This window comes from Elephantulus edwardii, unplaced genomic scaffold (genome assembly GCF_000299155.1).
Source record: "Elephantulus edwardii isolate Elephantulus edwardi_28Jun2011 unplaced genomic scaffold, EleEdw1.0 scaffold00051, whole genome shotgun sequence".
Classification (NCBI taxonomy): Eukaryota; Metazoa; Chordata; class Mammalia; order Macroscelidea; family Macroscelididae; genus Elephantulus; species Elephantulus edwardii.
In genome coordinates this window covers 3,778,910-3,806,444 of record NW_006399801.1, presented here as the reverse complement: position 1 = coordinate 3,806,444, position 27,535 = coordinate 3,778,910, and the positions used below count along the sequence as shown (strand labels likewise).

The 27,535-nt window shown below is 34.9% G+C and overlaps 1 protein-coding gene across 1 annotated transcript in view; it reads right to left on the bottom strand.

Moving 5' to 3' along the window:
• The window catches only part of BRWD1 (bromodomain and WD repeat domain containing 1), a 126,156-nt gene that overhangs the window by 7,968 nt on the left and 90,653 nt on the right, over positions 1–27,535 (bottom strand). Inside the window, exons 25-36 of the mRNA XM_006886775.1 lie at positions 22,038–22,193; positions 21,706–21,826; positions 20,383–20,508; positions 16,541–16,613; positions 15,086–15,124; positions 13,765–13,911; positions 12,985–13,137; positions 9,061–9,227; positions 7,794–8,023; positions 6,582–6,743; positions 5,438–6,346; positions 2,374–3,291 (exon numbers count right to left, since the gene is read on the bottom strand). Of these exons, the coding sequence (XP_006886837.1) occupies positions 2,374–3,291; positions 5,438–6,346; positions 6,582–6,743; positions 7,794–8,023; positions 9,061–9,227; positions 12,985–13,137; positions 13,765–13,911; positions 15,086–15,124; positions 16,541–16,613; positions 20,383–20,508; positions 21,706–21,826; positions 22,038–22,193 (3,201 nt within the window). The remainder of the gene's footprint in view (positions 1–2,373; positions 3,292–5,437; positions 6,347–6,581; positions 6,744–7,793; positions 8,024–9,060; positions 9,228–12,984; positions 13,138–13,764; positions 13,912–15,085; positions 15,125–16,540; positions 16,614–20,382; positions 20,509–21,705; positions 21,827–22,037; positions 22,194–27,535) is intronic.

Here is a 27,535-nt window from a genome sequence, read left to right as displayed (position 1 = left end):
TTAAAGTCACCAGGTTCAATTCTTATTTTTCTTACTATTCAAAATCCTGCTTCCATACAAAGGGTCTAACCACTTTGGACAAACTGAGAAATTACTAACTGGCTGGCTAGACTTAACCAGTTAATTCAGTCCAAAGGATGATTATAGTTCTATTAATGAAGCATAACCCATCAAAATAAACTCTTACAAAAAAATCTTTATGAATGTATATACTATACTTTTTATGGATTTTTGGTACCTTTTTTGCAAAAGATGGTAAACATGAAGTCATAACCCTGAGAACAGCTATATAACAGAGAAGTTTAAGAAAAGTTTAAATAAGTTAATGCTACTGACATCTATCCCAAGTTCCAAAAATTAAGGAGGGGGATTCCATGAATATTTGTAGGTCAATTATCATGTATCAGCCACCTGTCTACTATATATACTGAACACTAACTTTGCAGAGTATTATGGTTGTGAAATACGGGCAACTGTCTACACAAATAAATGAGAGGTAGATTTACCACCTATCTGAGTTGTACTGTCCAAAAATGCTGTTCCCCTTGCATTAGAATAGAAAGAAAAGAGCTTCTTAACAAGTCAAATGGAGCCAATAACTAAAAATTAAAATTACTTAATACTCTAATACTGCCAACAAAGTGCCAAATTCTTTTCTGTACCTGCTACCACGCAGACAGAGGAGGAGTCAAGGGTTAACTTTTGTCTGAAACCAAAAACAATTAGGACAAAATATAACTTAAAAGATGGTGGTATTCTAACATATCCCCCTCAATTATTAAATAAATATGTAAACCATTCAGATCAACTCTTCAGGCACAAATAAGCTTAAAATGGCCAGCTCCTCTGTCAAACAAAATATTTGGCTTAAAAATTGATGAACTATGATGAAAGGGTTTTGGGGAGGCAAGGTTTTTGTAAATGGATTCCGAAATTACTTTCCCATAAAAATATGACAGTTTCTTAAAATTTGGAGGAGAAGTAAAAAAGAAAGATACACTTAGTTATCCCCAGCAAAAAAACTTAGAAATTACTTGGCAGCAATTAATGAAAACAGAGATGGAGAATGGCACTTAACTGTTTTCCTATGTTGTTGAGATTTTTAACTGCACTCTCAACAAAAGTCAACTCTACAATCAGTAGTGTGGGAGAATCTACAAAGACCTTAAATACTCTATTAGCCCTGTACACACTACTATTAAAATACACACTCACACTCTCTTATGCTAGGTCTAAGGCACACAAACTCCTCTATTTCACAGAATAAGACTATGCAATAGCAACATTTTGGTTAAATTCTTCAGATAGAAACCAAGAGATCTTGGATAAAGATAAATCAGATACATTTTGTTAGTGCACAATTTAAAAGAAAATGCTACAACTATGCTCTGGCCTTAAAAGGTTTAAAAAATACACTTAAACGTTTTTAAAAAAATAATAATTTACCAGCAGTTTATAAATTCAAGTTTATAAAATAAAAGTGATCATGTTTTCCTTAAGAAAAAAAGATTCAACAGCACTTAAGAAGAAAACTGAAAACCATTTCATTGAAAATGACCAAATGTGATATAATGTATTCTACTGAAGTTTCCAACAAAGTTTTAGCAGAAAAGGGAGGGAGGGAGAAGTGGTAGGTACCATGCCTACTAATCATGGTTATGCGTCCCATGATTATAATGTCAGTATGTACATAATATTTATCAAAAATCTGTAAACATAAGTCATGAAATTGTTCTACAACTATGGAGCGGGGGGTCAGAAGCAACCACCTCTTGACAAATTAAAAAAAATATATATGAACTGCATGACATTTACTACCATAAAAGTAATGCTCAAGGGTTTTGATAACCAGGATGTCTAGTGTTAAACAGATTTTAAACTCTTGTTGTATGTAGTCAAATACTGTCAAAAGTAGATTTGCCCCCACAATGAAGCACATTTTGGCACCTGTGCTGAATGCTGCTACAAAAGCAAGCGAGTGCAAATAAAAAATAACAGTCATGATTTAGTCACATTCATAACTTTTCATAGAAAAATATAAATATATTCCCTGAATTGTAGGACAAAAAATAATTTCAACAACCAGTTTTCACCATATACTCCAATCCATTTTCTCTTGAAATGAACTGGTTTTCCCTCAAGGTCATAAGGTGCAGTCCTCTAACACATTTTCTAAGGTTCTGTCATCATCCCCATCATGGTATCTCACAGTCCTTCTACCCTGATTTCTAGTTTTTATTTTTGAACGCCGAAGAACTCTTTTAGATTTTGCATAGTCCAAATCCTCCCAGTCATTGTCATCCACACTTAACCTAGGTCGCTTGCTTTGTCTTTGTCTCACAGTTTTAGATACAGTAGCTGTAAAAGTTTTACCTTTTCTAACTATTTTTGCTTTTCCTTTCCTTTTCCTCCTTTTGGTTTTTGTATCATCACTACAGTCAATATCTGATTCAGTGACAGATCCCAGATCTGAATCAGATTTGAGATTTGTGTCAGGTCCACACTCTGAATTCCCTTTCGTCTCAGAAATTTCCACATTTTCCAATTCAGGATGCCGTCTCTTCCTTTTGGTTTCTATTTCTCCTGCTTGCTGTGAATCATGAACCACTTTTGTTTTGCTGAAAGGCGCCTTTCCGTAGGTCCTGAGTCTTCTGCCATTCCACCTGCGAAGGCCATAATTCAGTTCCTCTTCAAAGTTATTTTCTACAGGAGCTTTATGTGCCAAAGTTGATGCAGAAGAAAATTTCCTGCCAGTCTTATTCTGTGAAATATGGCTTTTTGAATATTCTTCTGAAGATACAATCAAGGAATTTTTTGATTTAGAATGGGCAGCATTTGTTTTATGACTTCTAATATGCTTGTTCTCGTGTTCTGAATTCAAAATACTTTCTGAGTCTGAGTCTTCCTTGAAAGACTGATTAATACTTTTTGTACTACCTTCTGAGTCAGCTTCAGGTGGCTTACCTTCACAGGCATACCGTTCACTTGGCACTTCACAGTTTGGATCTCCCTCAGAATCACTCAACAACTTAGATGTAGTACAGGCTGAACGGAGGGTCTTTTTCCTTTGATTTTTGTTTACAGTACATAGATTTTCTACACTGACATCTTCTACATTACTCATTAGCTTGATCTTGTTGGCAGCTGAAGTTGCACATTTTCGAGGAGTCCTAAGGAGACCTGTTCTGCTTTTCAGTGATTTAACCATCTTTAAATTGCTGTCTGAATCACTGGAACAGACCCGTTTCCTGGAAACTTTCTGGTTGTGTCCACTGTCTTGCGATGCAGAATCTAAAAATTAAAAGTACTCTTTTAATTTCCAACAAAACAGTAGTAAATCTAAAGGACAGAAATTAAACAACATTTAAAAAGTTAACAAGAACTACCTGCAAAGTTTGATAGGTTCACTTGTTCAACAACTGACCTCAAAACTTCTCATTAGCTTGGAAGGAGAAGGTACTGAACAGGCAGGGTCAAAATCTCTTCGTATTTTACAAAAGTTACTTTTTCAGCATTAGCAGCATTCCTAAGTTCCAACATATTCTCATCAGGGACATCCTATACCTCCCATCTAAATATACAAAGAACTTGACACCAAAACACTATTTTATTAACAATATAGATTTAACAGAAAGCTCTGGTGGCCTGGTGTTAAGAAACTGCTGCAACTCCAAAGGCACATGGTTCAAAACCACCAGCTGCTCCGTGGGAAAATGGCCAATCTCCTCTGCAATTGCTTCTAAAAACTCATTGGAGGATCAGCTATGGTTGATTCTGACTTGACAGTACACAACTACAACACAGGTAAAACTGTTTACCACTACACTAGGATAATTTACTCTCAACCTACCTGAACCTCTTCATAATTCCTTTAAGTACCAAACACATCAGGTACTTTTGATCTTAGTTTTATTAGATCTTTAGCAATTTTTATCATTCTCCACTTAACAAGAATACAATCATAATAATTCAGCAATATTGTAGGTGCCATCAAATTGAGTTCAATTTATAGCTAGCTACCCTATGAACAACGAATCTGAACATTGTGCTATCCTGTGACAGTAGCTAGCTCATAAAAGTTACGGAAACAAATAAGTTAACAATTTGAGCACTGAGTAAAAATGCCTGCAACAGTTACAGCTCAGTAGTATTGTTCTGTTAGCTGGAATTACTATGACTTACTACATTCCTTTCAACTAATCTGACCCCTTTCTTTCCTTTTCTCTAAACTGTAAAAAACCATGGCTTCCATACTTGCCTCTGCCTTCTCAAATCTATAGCCCTCCTTATCACCAATACAAGTGAAATTCTAGGTGAAAAGAATTGTTTAGGTCAACACTGACTGTGAGATAAACTAATTATACTTAAGAGGGAGTATATTTAATGCACTTGAGTGGCCTCACAAAGCAGCAGCTATGCTGCCAACCCGAAGGTGGGCGGTTCGAATCCACTAGACAATCTCCTCTGTTGTGATTTATGCCCCATGAAAACCAGCTGGAGGGTCAGTGTGGAGTTCATCTTTCAATATGACTTTTCCTAACCACTGTTTGGTTCTGCTATGTGGATTGGCAAGAATATGTGAATGGGGCATGTTAGCCTAACTACAAAAAACTGGTCATTTTTAACAATCTACAAGAAGACTGGCTAGTCTAGCCATTGAATTGAGCAAGCCAGCAGCAAAAGGCAGACAGATCTTCTGGTGCCACTGAACAAGCAGAGAATATATTCTCTTTCTCCAGCTACCCTACAGCAGCAACACCTATGGCTGAACTGAAGACATAACTTGAGATGGGACCTTAGGAGGGAAAAGCCAATGACTGAAAACTCTCATTGGACAACTGGAGATGGAAAGCCAATATTGACAGGACTGAGAACTTGGGAATACCGGCCTAAAGCCTTTAGGCTGAGTTGCCTGCATGCACATTTTTTGGGAGCTGTCTGCACTGTATTCTGTTATTAATCTGGATTGTAACCTTTTGACTTCCCCAATATGGTTCTCTGTGGTCTGTGAGCTATAGCATTGGATTTTAGACCCGGCAAAGCAGTGAGATTGGTGCTGAGATGAGTAGGAAGAGGTTTGGGAGCATGGGGGTCATATATGCCCTCATGGGAACTGGTTTTGTGTTACTGATGTTGCAGACAAGGACAATTCCCCTTTGAGAAGTTGATAAAAGTCAGATATGGATGTCCCCACAAGGCCCTTGCTCTTTTTATAGTCAGCTCAGAGTTTGAGTTTTGTGTAGTTATTCTGTGATAATCAACAAACATTTATGCATGCACATAGCATCACAATCGATATACAGAAAAGGATAGCAAAGAATGCATGGGGTGGGAAGGTAAACAGCTAGCAAAGAGCAGGGAAAACGAAAATAATTACATATACTATAGGAAAGTAGAAACCAAGCCAGTGAAGCTAGGTTAAATCACTTTTCTTTACCTTTCATAAAACTGTTTGATTTTTCTTTTGTTTTGTCACCATCTGAATCCAAATCTGTTTCAGATACATGCTCTGAAGAACACTGGGACCCAGCAAAAGGCTCACACTTCAAATTTCCTGAAGTTGTATTAGTTTTCATTTTGTGATGTTTTTCATCTTTTCTATCACCATCCTCAGATTCCAAGTCCTCTGAATCACTTAAGATCTTTGTTTTTTTAAAGAAATTAGCATTCTTGCGACATGGGTTGTGTTTCCTACTCTCACATTTCTCTGGTTCAGAATCTGCTTCCTCTTCTTCCTCAGAAATGTTTAATGCCTTCGGTTTCTGCCCAGAGGTTGAAGGGCAAGTGATTCTTTTATGTCCATTATTTAAATCCTTGTTTTTGGAGTCATCCTCGGAAGACTCTAGTTTAAGCAATTTTGTTTTAGGAATTGTTTGAGTGTGGGATTTGTAACCATTAGCATGCCAATTTTTCCGAGCAACTCTCAAATCACTTTCTGACTCAGAATCTTCATATTCAGATTCACAGACAATTTTCCGAGCAACATGAGATGTGGAAATTGATGATGGCTTGTGTTGATCTTTTAGGTCTTCTTCAATATCTGACTTTAAACTCTGATCATCTTCAGAATTATGTAATAACTTTCTTCTAGCTGCAGCAGAAGCATCACGGTGAGGCAACTTGCGGCCAGAGCAGATACTATCAGAGCTAGAATTCTCTTCCACATCACTTATTAGCTTTATCTTATTGGCAGCCACAGCCGCACACTTTCTCAGGACTTTACGGTTATTTCCAGCTCGGCTTTTTATAATTTCCCCAGTCTGTAATGAATTATTATCAGAGTCACTTAAATAGACTCTTTTTCGAGTGGCTTTTCTGCCAGATCCATTTTGTAGAGACACAGGACCTAAAAGTAAAAAAAAATATTAAGAATTAAGAAAATCTGCCTCATTTCAACTGTTTTAATTCCTTTTACCGCTGATATTCTTTATTCAAAATCCATTTCCATTCTAAATTTAAAAAGCATAAAGGATATTAAACCATAAGTAGATGCATTAAATCTATTCTAACTTACAGATTATCATGAGGTATATTATCACCTCGCCCCCTCCCCCATGCCCAAGCACCACTGAATCTCTTACCAGGTTTTCTCTGAGCAGTTCTGGTTCTCATCACTCTGAGGCTGCTGCTCCTGGATGCTCGACTTTGAAATGAAGATTCACAAGGTCCTAGGCTGTCTTTGCTTTCCTCTGAACTATCTGAAGATGATGAAGAGGTAGCTGAAGAATGTTCCGTTTCACTTTCTAAGAAAGTAAGGCATTAATGCTTAATTAAATAAAATCTCAGTAAGCTATTATTTCCATAACAGTAAGCTAAAACGGTTTGAAAATATATATAAAGAGTATATTTTTAAAAGCTACTCCAAAATAAGAACAGATAAAATTCAGAAAATATAATTTATTATATATTTTAGAAACAAATTTCCATTTAAGATTCATTTTTTTTATAACTTAATTCATTTTATTATCCATTTTCTTATGTCAACAAAATAGAGAACATACACAAAGTACAGCATTTCAATACTAATGTATTTAGGTCTTTTTGTAAGTTATTACACGACTGAATCACCTGCCACTCATAGTAACTCTATGAACAGCTTTGAACCCTGCTCTATCCTAAGCCAACTTTATTGTCTCTTATACAACTACCTCCATTACCCTAGTTACTAAGTCAATCTTTTTCATCAAAGGTCTTCTTCTCTTGCGCTATCCCTCCACCCTTCCAAGCATGAAGTCCCTCTCCAAGGACTTGGTCCTTCCTTGCAGTATGCCCAAAGTGTGTCAGATGGAGCTTCAGAATCCTTGCCTCAGCTTAGTTTCACCCTCTCCAGGACAAACCTGTTTGTTCTCCTAACGGTCTATGGTATATTCAGTACTATTCCCCAGCCACCACAGCTCAAAGGCATCAATTCTATCATCCGTAGTCATTATCCACTGTTCTGATGTATATATAGCAAGTAACTGCAAAGACCATGGCCTGGACCATGCACACCTTAGCCCCCAGACTGTACTGTGTGACTTGGGCATAATAGCACAGCAGCTTCCTGCCACCAGGCCACTGGAGCTCTTTTTTGTAAGTAGACTCAATTTAACAGAGAGCTCAGCCTATGGGTAAGGAGTTGCACTGTCAACCCAAAGGCATTCAAAACCACCAGCTGTTCCAAGGGAGAAAGACAGGTAGTCTCTTTTCATGTGATTCACAGCCTCTGAAAACCTGCTAGAGAGTCAGCTATGAGTCAGTCTCCATACCCAGACTGCCTCACTGACAATAACTAATAGTATCCTACTTCTTACCAGATAACACAGAACCAGAAGTTAGTGTTATAGGTCTAGTTCTTCTTCTTCTTCTTTCCAATGATCCTGCCGAATCTGAAGAGTCACCAGAAGTAATACCTGAAGAGATACTAGCACTTGTCTTGTGGCTTGCAGAATAAACTGCCCTACTTGAGGTAGACTGAGTAGGAGATCCTACCAAATCAGGAATTACTTTTGTCTGAGATGCTACCCGATTCTTCCGGACATTTCTGGTGAAAGAAAGAAATGAACAAAGTGAACAATATTAAATAAATATAACCAATTCAGAAAATGACTTAATAAAACCATTAATATATAATTTCTTAAAATGAGAATAATCAAAGACTTATTCATTATTAAAATCTCACTGACATGTCTTATTATTCTAAACGTGATAAATTTATAAATTTGCAAAAGTGAATAAGTTATGTGTTAAATAGTCTATAGGGTGTTACATTGCGAAACAAGTAGCAGTGTTACAGAAAATCAGGTCAATTATCCGAAGTTTTTTAATTAAATGTTAAGAAGAAAGCAATTGAAAAACACAAGCATTCATTCATATTATAAATCAAAGCCCCAGAGGGGAAGGACTTTCCTTTCAAACTCGTTATACATGTTTCTTATTACATTATTCAATTAAAAAATATCAGTCTAACTCACTTGCTTTGGACATTTTATCAGAGATCAAATACTAGTGCAGTGGTGAATTATCATTTTTTTATAAATAATACAAATATTAATACTTTTTTGTCAACTCTGCCCTTCTTCCAGGAGACATTTTTGTGAACTCATTATGTGAACTTTTAAAAATGCTTCCTCAGAAAGGAAAAAGAAATTAGAACTGTGTATTTAACAAAAACAATTTGGGCGGGGTGTAGTAGCAGGAAGGGGGGGGGAGTATGTAGCCTACTATTATTTTCAGAGTAACAGAGTGGCAGACCAGCAAGGTGGACCACTGGTCAGATTCGGCGCAAAAGTCATACAGTGGACTTGGGATATGATTACACAATTCAGGTGTATACAGACCTAGCTAATCACTGTACTCTGAATTTTTTAAAAAATCCATTTCTTACATTAAATATAATGACTTAAATAAACACAGGTGAAACTGATTATGATTTATTAAGTATTTACAAATATATGACTGCTACCTATTCACAGAAAGTATTCAAGCCAAAATCATTCTTTTCCGAAAGTGCTAAGAGTTTCATGTTTCTAGCACAGAAAGTTTAAAAGTCACATAAAAAACATGACATAACCAATTCACCTGATACTTTTCTTAGTCTGACTGAAACGGTTACAATTTTGTCTTCTCTTGAACCTCTGGCTTCTTTGTAGCTTTTCATTAAATTTTTGACCAATTTTAAAGTCAGAGGAGATTTTCTTCATCTTTTCTTCAAATAAAGCAGACAATCTCAAAGTCATACTATAAATCTGTAAGGGTACAAAAGCAAAACTATAAATACAAAGTATCATTTAAAATATTTTAGGAAGAAAATGACTACAATCACTGAAACTACATGAACTCTAGGAGAATAGTAATATACTACTACTCATAGATTATGGTTTTTAGCTACTTGTCACTTCAAGGTCATTCTAAATGAAGCCAGTTCTCTAGAAGCTAGAATTTATGACTTACCTCCATGTGTCACTGATTTTCAAATAGTTTCTCCCATTTTTACATCTGATGTACAAACCTATACATGTACTCCTGTTTTAAAGTTAGGACACTGGCTGGTTTTTAAGGCTGCTATTTATAAGCTCTTAGGAGCAAGAGGTAACAGCACTTTCACAACCATCATCCCTACTTGCAGTTTGAATCTTTGATGCTGCCTACACCTACTGATAAATCATAAACAAAAGTATATTTTGTATCCAGTAAAGAACAAATTTATTTAAAGTTTACTTATGTTTTTGCAAACTTTATAATTAACATCAAGTTTTTTAAGAAAACAATGGGATATAAGCAGTAATGTAAATAAATTTTGTAGAAAAACAATTATAAATAACTTCTGGTAGAACTTTGTATTTATGACTAAATTCCTTCATACTTACTTCTAAAAATAAGTGCAAATATCTAACAGTCAAGAGCTGAATAACAAACTTTTGTATTGTGGACATAGAGAGCATGTAGGGATAAAGAGTCTATTACCAAATTAAAACAACAAAAGGTATACTGAAAAAAATTATGTGCAGATATATGAATGTCTAATATACTTCAAATATGTAAGTTTGTGTTAATATGCAAATTTCTATAATGAATATATGAAATGTATAATCATAGTTTCTCTCTAAAATAAACTTTTTCATATTTCCAGTATTCTGAATATTATTCATCTCTTTCAAATCTATATACCAGCTTAATTAAGTTCAAGGATAAGAAGCATCCAATAAAAAAACAGATTTACCCATTTCAACAAGGTAAGTTAATCCTAAATTTGAAACCTCTGATCTTCGCGCGCGCGCGTGCGTGTGTGTGTATATTTCATATGTTTGGCCATTTGATTTAACGAAAAAACAGTAATAAATCAGAAATGAAAATACTTTAAGAAAAATCTGTCCTAAAACTGAACTGTTATCAAGCACTGCCACCATATAAAAAGCTCAATTTATTTCTTAATCAATATAAATTATGCCTTTCAATTAAGGCTTAGACACATAGTATACAAGGATATACAAAGTACAAGTAACAGTAAAACTGAATCACTTGTACTTATTTTAGCCTCTTACCTATACTCCTCAAATACATATTTTAAACAAATAGAAGATAGGAAATGACATTTATCAGTGGATAAAAAGAGTCTCAGTAAGGTTAATGACACAATTAAATGTTATACTCAGCATGCAGTGAATTGCAAGCAATAATTCAAAATGTGAATAAATTGTTGAATGGTGACCTAATTAGCTCTAAAAACTTTCACTTGACCAATTAAAAGTCAAGAAGCAACTTGAGTACTGAATGCAAAGAAACAATGCTCAATTTGAGACCAGATAATATAATACTAATCAAGGAAGGAAAAGTAGAGTTAAAACAAGAGTTAATCAGTAGTTATTGATTACAGTCACTGATTGTGGCCAGAGTAACATAATTTATCAGACAAACTTTATGTTTAAATCTAACCTTTCAAATTATTTTTTATATTATTTTTGTACCCAGCAAACTAATTATAAAGTTATGGCATGTATAAAAACAATCAAGAAAATTAAATGTGTAATATTTAAGGATTACTAGTCTGGTTTTACGGGTAACTCAATATATAACAAATTAAAATTTTTGGTATTATTTCCTATTCATGTTTTCTTGAAGAAAAAAAATTAGGTGACTCATGTTTCATCTGATTCAAAAAAATTTTCCTCCAGTAATCCAGCTCTCATTTCAGATCTTCCTTTTCATATGAGATATCATCTCACCCCAGTCAAAATAGCAAAATTTAACAGAACAGCAAGCAACAAATGCTGGCGAGGTTGTGGAGAAACTGGAACCCTGATTCACTGTTGGTGGGAGTGTAAAATGGTGCAACCCCTATGGAAAGCAGTATGGCGCTTTCTCAAAAAGTTGCAAATAGAGATACCATTTGACCCAGCAATTCCACTACTGGGAATATAGCCTGAAGAGACCAGAGCTGACATCCAAGCAGATATATGCACACACACGTTTATTGCAGCTTTGTTCACAATAGCAAGGAGTTGGAAACAACCTAAATGCCCATCAACAAACGAATGGCTAGAGAAGCTGTGGTATATTCGCACAATGGAATACTATGATGCATTGAAAAACAAGGAACTCATGCAACATTATTCAAAATGGTTGACTCTGGAGAACATTATGCTGAGTGAAATGTCCCAGTCACAAAGGGACAAATATTGCATGGTGCCACTGTTGTAGAATGGGACTGTCCTTGGGGTTGGGGAGAGACTGAGTAAGAAGGGTTCAATAATGTATGCTGCTCTGAAACAGAGAAGGGAGAAAACTGTTTAAAAGAGATATGTGATAAGGTATTTCTGTTATGACAGGAGTGTAGAGTGATGGCTACATGGTGGAGTGGACCTGGGGGAGGGTTGGTAAAATAATGAAAGAATCTTTTCTTTTACTTTTCCAAGAGGGTAATGTCTGGTGGGGGGGAGCCTTGGGAGGGGACAAATCTACAACAATGAATGAATGGAAATCCAAAGCCTCTGTAAATTTTCACTGAAATTAATAACAAATTTAAATTAAAAAAAAGAATTAAGTTAGAGTAAGGATGGCAATGGAGGCACCTTACCTCTGTAACTTGATTTGTGCCACTATTAGAACCTCTACTCAGAATATTATTGCTTTTCAATTTTTGACTCATGCACTTTTAACTTGTTAGTTAAATTTGTATCTTCTAGGCTGCAACACTTCCATGATACATCTTCAAGGATATGAACATGTACGGCTAAGCACAAGTGATAACAGTGCATCTAAATTCCAAAATCAATCTCCATAATAGTCTATGTGTTTCTTACTGCCAAAGGGGCCCTTTAGAGTAGTGAGAGAAGACCTTCACCCTGAAACCCACAGCGTCCCTTTTCAGCAGGAAGTAGCTAAGAGAATACGCCATCCCTTTTTCCTTATAAATCAGGGTGAAGTCTCTCTCAGGGAGGAGTGATAGGGAATGGCAAAGGACACACTGACAAAGGAGATTAGTCAGAACTGGCTTTGACAAGCACTGTGGCAATTAGACAATTAAAACAGACATGGGGGGGGCAAAGAAGAACGAACTGGGGAGGAGGGTAGAGAGAATGGTGCAGCAATGAAGGAATGAAAACCGCAAATCCCTGTAAATGTTCATTAAAACTAATAAAATTTAATAATAATATAAAAAAGATAAAGTAAGAAAAAAATATTTGAAATACATTTCAAAACATTCACATATGTGCAGCAAAAACAGGTATTTCTCACTCAATCTATCAAATTTAAATTTACTCATTTGCACTGGTGTCCTCACTCCCAAAAATCCTCATTTAGTCCACTACTTTAGGAAATAAAAGCTGTCAACACCCAAATGTGAACAATGGTTGTTCTATTCTTAACCTTAACAAATATCTTATTCTACTCACTCAGCTTTTATGGTTCCAGTCTCTACCACCCAATGAAAAATTATTGTCAACATATGTCTTGCACACATTTAATAAAACTTTTCTATATAAAACACTTTAAAAAAATTACCTTTGATCTTTTGTTTGGTGTATATGCTTTTGCATTGCTAAAGATCAACCGGATATCTTTGCAAAATTCCAACGGGCTGTCATAATTTCCTGCTTCCAGTGTTTCTCTTACTGTTCCAAAATCCATTGGGGTATCTATAATATCTCGATAGTCCTAAGTTTTAAAACCAATTTAGTTCATAAATTACTTCTTTTAGAAATGTAAATGGACTAGATCTATAAAGTTCCAAAATGATAAAGGAAGAAAAAGACTAAAAATACCTTCAATATCATTAATAATTTTTCAAAGCAATAGACCAAAACATTCCTATGCTGGTAATGAGATTTGCAGTGAATTTTATTTCCTTTTAATAGTCTTTTATAACTTCAAGGTTATTATACTAAATTTGTGTTTTACAAGATAAGCTTTGGTTTTTCATCTGTTTTTAAGTCATCTTCCATTCCACTAATAGAGTGAAATTTTTTTTACCCAAATTCAGTTTCACCATGGCTAGCACATTATCTAATAACCAGACAACTGTCAGGAATTGCTCACTAATATAGAACACTGATTCAACCTAGTTTTAATGTTTTAATTATTAGGGTGTCTATATATTCATGAAAGCTATGAAAAACAACTCGTTTTTAATAAATAACCTTGTACCATTGACTCAGTAGTAACTGGGAAAAATTATCATAAAATTTAAATACCTTCTTGAAGTTTAATTTCTTAAACAACTCTATCACAATCTCCTCTCCATACAAAAAAAGAATCCCCAATTTTTTAACAATCATAACTTACTGGATATTCAACCAAATCAACAGGTTGTCTAAATGGTTCAGAATCTTCACACTGAAAAATTAAGTTCACTAATTCCTCACACTGTTTTTTCCAGTTGGTCGCAACGTAGTTGGCTGCTTTGCTGCTCCTTTTTTTCCAGTCATGAACCTAAAAAATATGTTCATAATATTAAAATGCTTTTCAGTCTTAGTACTGTATTACGATTACAGTAAAAATGCAAATGAGTTATTTTCTTCTGTAGGGTACTTTAAGATTACACTTTTTTCAGAAGCATCTACAAGTGTTATAAGACTATTCAAAGTAGTATCTGGCAATTCACACAAATTTTGTGACAAAAAATCATGAAAAGCATGCTTCACCCCAGAGCACATTATCCAGTAAAACTCTACCCTACCATCTTGATGCCTATAAAATTGATCTAAAAAAAAGAAAACTTTCTCATTTGATACACTGGGATACAGATGTTATGAATTAGATTGTGCTCCTCACAATATGTGTGATAAACAATATAATAAAATAGGTTTTAGTCATAAATGTAATCTCATTTGGGAATAGGAGTTGCTTTGTTGTGTCAATAATGCCTTAACAATATAGGGTGTTTATATCACTTTTGAAAAATGGAAAAAAGCTAATTAGACAAGAAAATGAAGATGAGAAGATAAAAATGTTGAGGGACAAGACGCTCAAAGAACCGAGCAACAAATGCTGAAAGAAGACAAGAACTATCTTTTTCCAGATATGGTGCCCTGACTGAACTTCCAGCTTCCCAACAGTCAGATATGACATTTCTATTTCCCAACACTTAGATACTAAATTTCTATTATTAAAATTACCCACTAGTAGTATTTCTGTTTCACCACTAGAGAGCTAACACAGCAGAAAAATGTCCATGTCATTACCGCTAAAAATCTTTGAATATTCTCAATCTTAAACATGAATTCTTTTGTTTTCAATGGTACCAACATTTCCTTCCAAAGTGAGATTCAGAGACTGCCACTTTGCTCCAACATTAAACCTCTACCCAGGTCAATGATATTAGTTAGCTCTTGGATGTATCATATATTCCTGCTTGGGTATCATTATTTATGATACTGTTTTAATTTCTCCTGACTTCATCTAGTTTAGAAAACAGCTCAAATTTAAACTTCTACACTAAACTTTTCATACTTATCAACCAGCTTAAAATTATTTCTTCCATTTCTCTTTTAAAATGTTTAAAATGTGTACAAATATATAAATTTCTAATCTGAATATTTATACCTAATTATGTAAAATTGTAAGTTAATTTTAAATACAGGTCAACCAAGTGAGATTAACTTACTCTCCTTCCAGAAGATGTTTTAGGAAGATCACTATCATCCTAGGAACAAAATTAGAAGACTTTAAATTTGGCCATCTCAATAGAAACATAATAATCTTAACAAAAAGTATTTTAAAAACACTCAAAGCTTCAACAGCAAAATTCCAAAAAGACTATGAGATCATTTTTATGGCACTCACACCCCAAAAACTAACCAGTCTTTGCATTCTCAATGAATAATGCATTAATTACTAATTTAGAAATTTAGCTACGAAAAGGAGTTTTTTTTTTTGCAGAAAAGAGAAAATACACAGCTTTAAATGTCTGTTTTTCTTTCTACCTGTAGAACCACATAAACAGTGATAGTTAATGTGTCAACTTCTCTAGGCCAGGATTTTCATTAAGTATAACAGATTGTATGTAATCCTCTTCTATTTTGTGATCAAGTAAGAGCAGCCAATCAGTAGGAAGGTTAGTTTTGAGATATAGCCTATATCAAATATATATGGACGTTCTGGGAAAGCTTGCCAGCTTGCATGAGCTAATATGCACTTGTATATTTGCTCACTCAATCCTACATCGAGCTCATCATCATCCTCTGACCTTTAGATCCCAGGATGTAAACCTGCTTGACCTGCAGGTTTTAAATGCAACAACTCTTACAACCACATTAGTCAGGAGAAGTCCCTAGACTGCTTCCTGACCTAAGGATCTGGGACTTGCCAGCCTCCATTATGTGTAAGCCATTTCCTTGAACTAAATCTTTCTCCCCACACATTAACACTGGTTTTACTCCTCTATAGGAGCTAGTCTAAGACAACCACAATCATTCAGAATGCATGGATCCTATATACATTTTAGGAATTTATTATATCATCAATTATATATTAGTATGTCTACTTTAATTTCAACATGAATTAACATAAAAATTAGTCTACTATAGGCACAGCATGTGTAGAAATTGAAAGGATACCGTTTTTCCTTCCTTTTTGAGTACCACTGAGTCTGATCAGACTGGCACAAGAGATTTCCCCTCCTTCTCCATCAGAGGATCTGGTGGATTCAAACTGCATGCCTTTGGACTGCAGCACAGCTTCTTCCCACTAGGCCACGAGAGCTCCCTACAAGGTACTTTTTACAACATATGTCTTGCCACTAGGCCACCAGAGCTCCCTCCAAGGTACTTTTTACAACATATGTGTTACATGCATACATAATATTTTTTCATACATAATATTTTCAATTTAAATGTATTCTATTTATTTAACCTCAATAATCACATCCTATTTATTCTAAAATAATCCTATTTTAATAGTTAAAGTATAAACAGCAAAAATTGCTATTAGGGAACTAACATTTTTTCAGTATTATTTTGGTTTAATTTTGAGAAGAACAAACAAACCACTAATAGAAAATTCATAAATTTCAATATAAACATAAAAATACTGTCAAATAGAAAATTTACAAACTTCTTACCAAATCTTCAGCATTTTCTTCATCATCTTCAGAAGTGTTAGTAAGTTCTGAGATATTTGTACAGTCTTGATTCCTGAAAAAGATTTCTTTTTTAATAGCATGTAGATATGCTTTATTCTTTTGAAGGATTCAAAATATACCTTAAAATGTAAATCACTTCTCAGTCTAAAGATACCTAATTTCAAATTCAAAACTACCAGGTTTTAGCCAAATACTCCGAAAATAACCAATTATCTCAATACCTATTTTACAATCTTTACATTTTTTCCTTTTAATAGCTACAAAGAAAAGGGTGATATGAAACGAAAACTATAGTTTGGTTTACCTACGAAAAAGGTTTGCCTTGAGCATTAACATGCTGCTTTTAAAACTATCTACATAGAATCAAACTGACAAATTCAACTGAAAACATTTGGTAAGAACCTTATGTAGTAGTGAATTTATGTTAATAAGGGAAAAACAACTTGGAAAAGAAGTGTGAGAATAACTGTTCAACTCAAACAACATGTCATTAAATTGTATACTTCTGGATTGGTGTATTATATCTTATATATATTCTCAACCACAAAATAAATTAATTCTTTTTAAAAAGGATGATTTGAAAAAACAGAAGGAAAAAAATAAATTCTACTAGCCTCACTATAAGCACAGTCATGAAAAGAATGCTAAAGTAAAAACAGCTGATCATCAAAGAGATGAAATTGGTATATCATCTTCCAATCATAGAAACTAAGACTGTTTGGCAGAGAAAATGATGAAGTCAGAGACCTCCAGATTTCAGGAAGCCTCTATTCAAAAGTAAGATGAAACATAACCATTTATTCCCTACTTTTTGGTGACGTGATGAAAAAGGTATCACTTTTTATAAATTGTTTTCTCTTCTCAAATATGTTCATGGAAAGAATTTTTATAGCTTAAAAAAAAAAGAGTATGAAAACTTATACAACAAAACTCACAATCATTAAAAATGACTGATGTTTATTTGTCCTAAGGGACAAAGAATGGTCACTCAAACCAGAACAGTTCAGAACCTGGATCTGAATTTCCTCAATTCTAGCACTCTAGAACAATTTTTTAGGACAACAGAACGTATGAAATAATCATTAGAGTACCAACACTTTTGACAGAATACAATCCAAAATAACACTGAAACAAAGCAATCATGAGAAAACATACAAACACAAATTAAGTGCAGACTACAAAACAAGTGACCAATACTCTTAAAAAATAGTTAGGTAAAAACAACTATGAGGTATCATCTCACCCCAGTCAGAATAGCAAAATGTAACAGAACAGCAAACAACAAATGCTGGCCAGGTTGTGGAGAAAATGGAACCCTTATTCGCTGCTGGTGGAAATGTAAAATGGTATAACCACTGTGGAAGGCGGTGTGGCACTTTCTCAAAAAGTTGCGAATAGAGATAACTATTTGACCCAGCAATTCCACTACTGGGAATAATACCCCAAAGAGCCTATAACTGCCACCTAGGTAGATATATGCACAACCATGTTTATCACAGCTTTGTTCACAATAGCAAAGAGTTGGAAAAGTGCCCATCAACAAACAAACGGATAGAGAAGCTATGGTATATTCACACAATGGAATATTGTGCTGCATTGAAAAAAACAAGGAATTCATGCAATATTATTCAAAATGGGTGATCCCGGAGGACACGATGCTGAGTGAAGTATCTCAGTCACAAAAGGACAAATACTGCATTGTGCCACTGTTGTAAAAGAGGACTGACATCGGGTTTGGGAGGAGACTAAGAAAGATGGGATAAATAATGTATACTGCATTGAAACAGATGAAGGAGAAAACTGTTTAAAGGGATAGATGATAGGGTGTTATGGTTATCACAAGAGTCCAGAATTAAGGTTGCATAGTGGAGCGTACTAGGTGGGGGGTGTGTGTGTGGGGGGGAGATTGTATACCAATGAAAGAGTTTTACTTTTCAAAGAGGAGCAAACTGGGGGGAGGGGTGGGCAGGGGGAAAAGTGCAACAATGAATGGAAATCCAAAATCTCTGTAAATGTTCATTAAAATTAATAATTTTTTTTTAAAAAAAGGTAGTGAAATACAAGGAAAGATTATGCAACAGACTGAAAATTGTAATGAAATGTGGATCCTGAATTGAATCCTCAAACAGAAAGGGAATGAAGATGTAAAAATCCAACTTCCACATTCCATTTAGTACTATATAAATGTTATTATCTCAGTATTTTCCTAGGTGTACTATATACCATAGTTATGTAAAAATGTTACCATAAAAAACAAGTGGACTCACACCTATGCTTACAGCAGCATTACTCACAATAGCAATGAGAAGGAAACAGCCCAAGTGGCCACAGACAAGCAAATGGATAGGGAATCAACAGTATATTCACACAATGGAATATTATATAGCACTAAAAAAACAATGAACTCGTAAAACACTACACAACGAAGATGAGTCTGGAAGACATGCTGAGTGAAATACCTCAGTCACAAAACGACAAATACTGCATAAACGTGCTGTTTTAATAACAGAATTGGAACAAGGAACTCATGCAATATTATTCAAAATGGTTGACTCTGGAGAACATTATGCTGAGTGAAATATCCCAGTCACAAAAGGACAAATATTACATGATGCCACTGTTGTAGAATGGGACTGTCCTTGGGGTTGGGGAGACACTGAGTAAGATGGGTTCAATAATGTATACTGCACTGAAGCAGAGGAGGGAGAGAACCGTCTAAAAGAGAGATGTAACTGGGTATTTCTGTCATCACAGGAGACTAGAGCGAGGGCTGCATGGTGGAGGGGACCTGGGGGAGGGTTTGTAAAACAATGAAAGAATCTTTTCTTTTACTTTTCCATAATTTTTGACTCATGTACTTATAACTTGTTAGTCAAATTTGTGTCTTCTAGGTTGCAACACCCCCATGATACATCTTGAAGGATATGTACATGTACAGCCAAGCACAATCAATAAGAGTGCATCTGAATTCCAAAATCAATCTCCATAATAGTCTATGTGTTTCCTACTGCCAAAGGGGCCCTTTAGAGTAGTGAGAGAAGATCTTCACCCTGAAACCCACAGCGTCCCTTTTCAGCAGGAAGTAGCTAAGAGAATATGCCGTCCCCTTTTCCTTATGACTCAGGGTGAAGTCTCTCTCAGGGAGGAGTGATAGGGAATGGCAAAGGATACACTGACAAAGAAGATTAATCAGAACTGACTTTGACAAGCACTGTGGCATTTGGACAAGAACAAACTGGGAGGAGGGTAGAGAGAATAGTGCAACAATGAATGAGTGGAAGCCCAAAATCTCTGTAAATGTTTATGAAAATTAATAAAATATAATTATAGAAAAAAAAAAAAAGGATGGGAAGGGAGGTGGAAGGATATGCAAAGAATGGATAGATAATGAACACTGTACTGGAACAGGTGAAAGGAAAAATTTGAAAGGAATGGATGATTAAAATTTATGTGTATGACTATTAATAGCTTGACACACGACAGTCATCATAAGGGAAATTGAAGTAATGAGGGAAAATATGTGTGACTAATGAAAGCCAATCTCTTTATGAACTTTCACTAAACTAAAAAAAGGCAAATTAACCCCCAAAATGTGAGTGATGAGAATGCGAAAAATCTTCAGGAATATAAATTGCTAAAAATTTTTTAAAAGCGGAAAAATAGTTTATTTGTTATTTTTTTTACTAAAATGATAATATATAACAAAATGTAATTTAAAATCAGATTTTAAAAAAGGTGTGGTTCAGAAAAAAACTGGGTAGTTTTAAGAGCACAGTAGGCAAAAAACATTTTCCACCGCATGTATAATCTAAGTAACATACTTGATTAACTTTAAAAGCTGATCAGTTATCTTCTTAGCTGATTTTGCAATTACACTTTCAGGTTCATTAAATGTTCTGGCGTTATGTTCAATATATCTTACTTCCCAAACTAATGCAGATAATCTCCTTCAAAAAAAAAAATTAGCAAAGTTAGAGTTTGGAAAATGAGATTAAGTTAAAAAAGCAATTTTTCTTTGTATAATAATTATATTGAACCAGCATTACCAATTGTTAGATTTAAAGGGCAAAGTTAATGAATAAAGTTTTAAGGCTGTCATCATGATCATAATCATAAACAATTATTCTGAGAACTAAACTCCAGAAAATGTACTTAACAATCAAAGTCTAAGATATCCATATTATCACATGTTGTTGTTGTTGTTATGTGCCGTCGAGTCGTTTGCAACTCATAGCGACCCTATGTACAACAGGCCTAAACCCTGCTCTGTCCTGTGCCAATCTCATTGCCTCTGACACACCCATCCCGAGTACCTCAGTCACTGAATCAATCCACCTCACAGAGGGTCTTCCCCTCCTGCACTGTCCCTCCACTCTGCCCAGCATGTCACATATAAAAAGTCAAAAAAGCAGCCCTGTATTCAAAGTACTAATAGAAACGTTCTAAAGATACTGAGACTCAATTAAAAACTATCTTAAATACCATAATTTATAAAAAGCTTATCTGAATATAAACTGGCAAAGCAGGGGTATATTTTCATATTTTGATGTACACTTACATGTTTAGCTTATGAAGTAAATCATATTGAGTATGTGCACACTAGGTGCAAGTTTTTTCCAATAGTAATAATTTATTTTAAGTAATAAACTATTATCAACTGCTAAGATGTCATTTGGAGTAAGAAATTTTCTAGGTAACTGTTTCAGAAAACAAAGATTAAAAGATACTACTGAGTAATTACACTTTTATTAATCCAAATTGAAATATATTTTCGAAGAGAGAAGTTAAATAAGAATACTAACTTAAAGAGTATTAACAAAACAAAACTTATCATTGAGTATAATTTGCAAAAAAATACACTACACTAAAAATACACTAGTTCAAGGATCAAGACATGATTATTCGGTTTCACACCTGGTTCAGTTCCCACCCATTCCTAAGCATCTAACAAAATGCTCTTAACACAGAGAATTAATAAATTAATGTAGTGAGGAAAAAGAGAATGAAAAATAAAACATTAGTCAGCCCCATATCCACTGATACTATCTATCAACCACGACTACTTTTACCTTCATACTTTAGTTTGTACCACCAATATCTTTTCATAATTTCAAACTCTTTGCTTTAAGTAGATTTCTACTAACCTGTAAAATCGATTAACAAGCCTCATTCGAATTGTGTAAAGATCAGTAGGATATGCTACCACTGTACAGTACTTCGGGTAGGTACACAGATCAACTGGGCCTGCAAAAGCTGCTGCTATATCTGTCAGGGGAGAAAAGTTTTTAATTCATAAATTCATGATCTCTAGACATTTCTTTCTCTAGTCATTATAAAATAGCTACATTAAAAACAACAGGCTACACAAAAAGATAAAAAATGCATAACATAATAACAGATTTTTAAAATTACATTTTATGAAAATACCGATGGAAAAGAAAACCTGAATATAACCTTTTCAAAATAAAAAACTTACCAAGATTCAAGAGTTGATCTATGCCACTGATAATTCGTTCGCATTCTTCATCTCTAGATTTCTGACCCCACTCACCAGCTTGTGGCTTGTAGAGCAATTTTTCTAACTCATCTGAAGTGACAGAAATACTGGCTCCTAATTCCTCAGGTGGATCAACTATGAATTCCATGCAAAAGGCAAGACAAACGGAGCAGGGAGCAGATAAAACAATACAATGAATATATATGGTTTTAAAGTTAATACTCAAAAATCATCTACAATGCTAAGAATAAATGTTCAAATTCTTGTTTCTTTTTAGTGTTCAAATTCTTAACTTTGAAAACTATGAATTTAAAATAGGAAAGGGGTTAAATTAAATACCAGCAATCAATATACTGTGCTGGGATTAAAATTAACCCTAAAGATGTCATCACTGACACTTTAAATCTACTTCTCAAAGAGGAAAAGCTATCTCAGAGAACTATAAATCAAAAATTAATTGAATCTGAGCATATTTAAAACCTTATATATAATCAAACTTTAATTTTTAAAAATTTGAGACAAAAATGTAAAATAATCACAACAGAACAAATGGAAAAATTCCTATAAACAAATTCAAGAAAGGCTTAATTTTTTTTTTACTTGAATGAATCATATTAGTTTCTGACATAAACTTTCACACATTTCATTTATTAACATTATGATAGATTAATGTAAGTTAATAGCAATAGTTATATGCTGCTCTTTCTATGACTCATAAGGACCCTGTGAACAACAGCTCTGAATCTCACCTCATCCTATGCCACCCTCACCATCTGAGAAGCCCCTTCCTATGTACTGTCCTTCAATTCATCTAATTTTCCTATTTTTACTCCCCTCTCTCTTTCCAACCCTGTTAACCCTCCATGATTGAATATATGTGTGTAAACCTTTCCAGAGGAAAAATAAAACACCAAACCTCAAATCAAACTCATTTCCATCAAGCCAATTCATAGCTGACCTTAATCACACCAGCAAAGATTGTCTATCGTTCTCTAGCAAAGCTACTGATATATTTGGAGCACCACAGGGGCAAAGCTTTGGGATTACGAACACAACTCCCTACAGCCCAAAGCACTATACCTGCCTAAAGTGTCCCTTATAAAAGTGGTCTTATACCATATTGTCTTTTTTTAGACTGAATTATAAACTCTCTTAGCATAATTTGTTCTAGATTCATCCATATTGTACCAAATTTCAAGAATACTTGATCATATTTAAATGATGCATAATGCTCCCCTGAAAGAAGGTACCATAGTTTCTTTAGCTATGTATCTGTTAATAAATTAGCTAAAGAAACTTTGACACTTCGGGTATTCCCAACTCTTCGCTACTGTAAATAATGCTGCTATGAGGGTCTAGGATCTCAGTTTGTTTCATAAGTTTTATTTCTTGACCTATATATCTAGTTGTAGTAGGATTAGGGAGATCATTATAATGCCCTAGTGCGTAAGAAATTGCACAACTAATCCAGGGCAGAGTTCAAATCCACCAGCTTCTCTGAGGGAGAACTGGGCAATCTCCTCCCATGTCATCTGTTGTTGTTGTTAGGTGCTGTCAAGTCAAATACAACTCAGAGTAACTATGAACAACACCTGAAAACCATCTGATTCTGTGTCATTCCTCATTGCATCTGACCTATTTAAAACTCCACTACTGCTGTCACTGCGTCAATCCATCTTTAAGGGTCTCCTCCTTCACTGACATTCCTTGAATGTTCTCCCTTTACAACGAATAGCCTTATCCTAGCAACATGCTCAAGAGTGTGTGAGAAGAAGCTTCGTATTCAAAGAGCATTCTGGGGCTAAACCATCTCCAAGGCACAGCCATTTGATTTTCTGGCAGTCCAAGGGAATATTCAGTGTTTTTTCCCAATACTCAAATGCAGTAGTTCTTCTGTCTTCCTTATTCACTGTCCTGCTTTCTGACACATAGTGACTGAAAAGATCACAGCCTAAATAAGGTGGACCTTAGTCTTCAAACCAACATCACTGCTCCTCAGTAATTTGGAGAGGTCCCTGACAGTGAACTTTCTTTTCCAATTCAATATGTTTCCTAAACTCCAGACTGCTGGTACCAAGGGTTTTGACTGTGGATCCAAGTAGAATGAAATCACTGACAATTTCAATCTTTTTTTCTATCATGTTCCTTATTAGTTCACTGGTGAGAATTTGTGTCTTATTGATGGTAAGATACATCCATATTGAAGGTGGGAGTCCTTGATCCTTTGCAGTAAGCATTTCAAGTTCTTCCTCACTTTCAGCAAGCAAGCCTGTGCCATGTGCATGATGCAGGTTGCTGATGAAGCTTCACTGATTCTGATGCCACATTCTTCGTCATAGTCCAGATCCTTAAGTGATTTGCTAGACATACAGACTGAACTGGTATGGCCTAAGGATACAACCTTGATGCATATCTTTCTTGATTTTAAACCATGCAGTGTTTCCTTGCTCCATCAGGACAACAGTTTCTTAGTCTAGATACAGGTTTCTTACTACAAAATTCAGAGGTCTGGGATTCCCATTCTTCTCAATGTTAGCCAGGTTTGTTATAATCCACATGAATGCTTTTGTATAGTCAATATAACATAAGTATACATTCTTCTGTCATTCTCTGCTTTTATCCAGGATACATCTGACATCAGGAAAGATACCCCAGGTGTGGCGGACTCATCTCCTCTATTCAGCTGACAAAGCAACTATCCTTTCATGTAATTTACAGCCTATGAAAACCTGCTGAAGAGTCAGCTATAAGGTGGTTCCAAACTGACAACAATTAAAGTTGAAGATAGTAATAGGATTCCTGGATGAAGATGCACTGTAACACACTGTGTTGTGTGTAAGAGAGAGAGACTTTGTCAAATCAACGTTTCTTTGGTAATGTTCCTCTGAGAATTTTATAGTTGGGTGATTTTTCTTGTTGAGATGTTGGAAATATTTTACAAATTTTATAAATAAGTCCCCTTTCAAATGTTTCAATGCCAAACATTTTTCCCTAGTCTATAATTTCTTACTGATATTTTTTTGAGGAATATTCTCATACATATAAGGATTTTAATTTTTAGGAAGTCCCAATGAACTAGTTTATCTTCTAATGACTGTACATTTTCCATTGTATTTGATAGTCTACTTATGCCAAGCTTACGAATTCTAAGTTTACCCCATTTCATCCAGTAATTTTTGTATTTCAGGTTTTACACCTAGACCCTTAATCTTGTATTGGCTTTCATATATGGGGAGAGATAAAAGTTCTGTCTCTAGTTGTCTAGTTTTGCCAGCATCATTTGTTAAAGCACCAGGGAGCTAGGGTGGCCTAGTGGTAAGAAGCTGAGCTGCAATCCCAAAACATGTGGTTTGAATTCGCCAGCTGCTCCACAGAAGGATGGGCAATCTCTTTCTGTGTGATTTATTGTCTCTGAATATCCGCTAGAGTCAGCCACAGGTTAGAGCCTACTCAATGACATATACCAACGTAACTTTTATTAGAGAGTTTGCAGCAAAAAGGTTCCAATAAGCCAAAGTTAAGTCTGTTTTTCAAAGCATCAATGAGTTAGGGCTGACTCGATGCCACCTGCCATTTATTAAAGAAGTTGTCTTTTGTCCGGTCATTGATTTAATCTCTTTGTCAAAGATTAGCTGTCCATAAGTGGACAGATGGATTTACTACTGGATTCTCAACTCTATTACAATGATCTATGTATCTATCGCTATACCAATACCTAGCTGATGTGAATGAACACTCTGGCTGTGTGTTGTTATTATTAAGTGCCGTCGAGTCATTTGTGACTCATAGCAACCCTGTGTACAATAGCCCTAAACCCTGCTCTATCCTGGCTGTGTAGCAGATTTTAAGATCAGTAAGTGTAATCCCCTACTTTGTTACTTCCTCAATATCCCTTTCCTTATCTTGGTATCTTTCCTTTCAATCTTGGTAGTTACTTAGTTCATTTATTTGAAAAATGATGATAGGATCAGGATGGCACTGTATTTATTTGGATGTATTGCTTTTGGTTGTAATAGTTTTCACAATGTTAAACCTTCTAACTCATGAGCATGAAATGTTTTTCCATTTATGCAGGTCTCTTTGGGTTTGCTGCAGTAGTGCTTTGTAGTTTGCTTTGTACAGGTCTTTTGCATCACTGAAAAGATTTCTATATATTTTGCTTTATATATATTTTATATATATTATTTCTATATATTCTATATATTTCTTTTTTCTGAGTGACTGTTATAAATGACATTATTTTCTTTATTTCCTTCTCAGAGTTCTTTTGGTTACTACACAGGAATTCAGCTAATTTTTTATGATTTTGTTCCCTGCCTCACGGCTGAATGTCTAGTAGTTTTCTTGCTGAGACCTTGGGATTGTCTCCATATAGAAGAGTATCATCTACAAATGCACTTTTACTCCTTCTTTACCAATTTGGGTGCCTTTTATTTCCTTTTCTTGTCTTACTGCTTTGGCTAGGAATTCCAAAACAATACTCAACAAGAGTGATGACAAAGGGTATACTTGTTTTGGCCCTGTTTACAAGGAAAATGTCTTCAATCTCTCTCTGTTGAGTAATTAAGACAAGCTTTCTATCATTATTAGTAATAATAGGTTATTTATCACTTGTAGTCTTCTCTGGTTGTTAAATATCCAGTATCAGTAAACATGGAGAAACAAGAATTTTCATACTCAGTTGGTAAAATAAATTGGAGACAATTTTTAAGAGAAATTTGTAGCAAAACATGTAATAAATGTCCTTTAGTCTATCAACTAGAAATTGCCCCATAGTTACAGAAGTATAACAAAGTATCTGAGAATACTCATTCAAGTAGAATTACTAAGTACAAAAGTAAAACAATAAAATGAAAATAAATGTTGTAGAAGGATACTGGTTAAATAAACATTCTTAAGAGAGATCTAAGCATCACAACAAGATAAAGGTAACGAATCCAATAGAAAAATGGGCACAGGATATGAATAGACACTTCACCAAAGATGACATTCAGATGGTTAATAAGCACATGAAGAAATGTTCAAAATCCCTAACTCTAAGAGAGATGCAAATCAAGACAACGATGAGATATCACCTCACTCCAGTCAGAATAGCAAAATGTAACAGAACAGCAAGCAACAAATGCTGGCCAGGTTGTGGAGAAACTGGAACCCTTTTATTTACTGTTGGTGGAAGAGTAAAATGGTGCAACCACTATGGAAGGCAGTGTGGTACTTTCTCAAAAAGTTGCAAATAGAGATGTCATTTGACCCAGCAATTCCACTACTGGGAATATACCCCAAACAGCCTATAACTGCCACCCAGGTAGATATATGCACAGCCATGTTTATCGCAGCTTTGTTCACAATAGCAAGGAGTTGGAAACAACCCAAGTGCCCATCAACAAACAAACGGAGAGAGAAGCTGTGGTATATTCACACAATGGAATACTACGCTGCACTGAAAAACAAGGAACTCATGCAATATTATTCAAAAT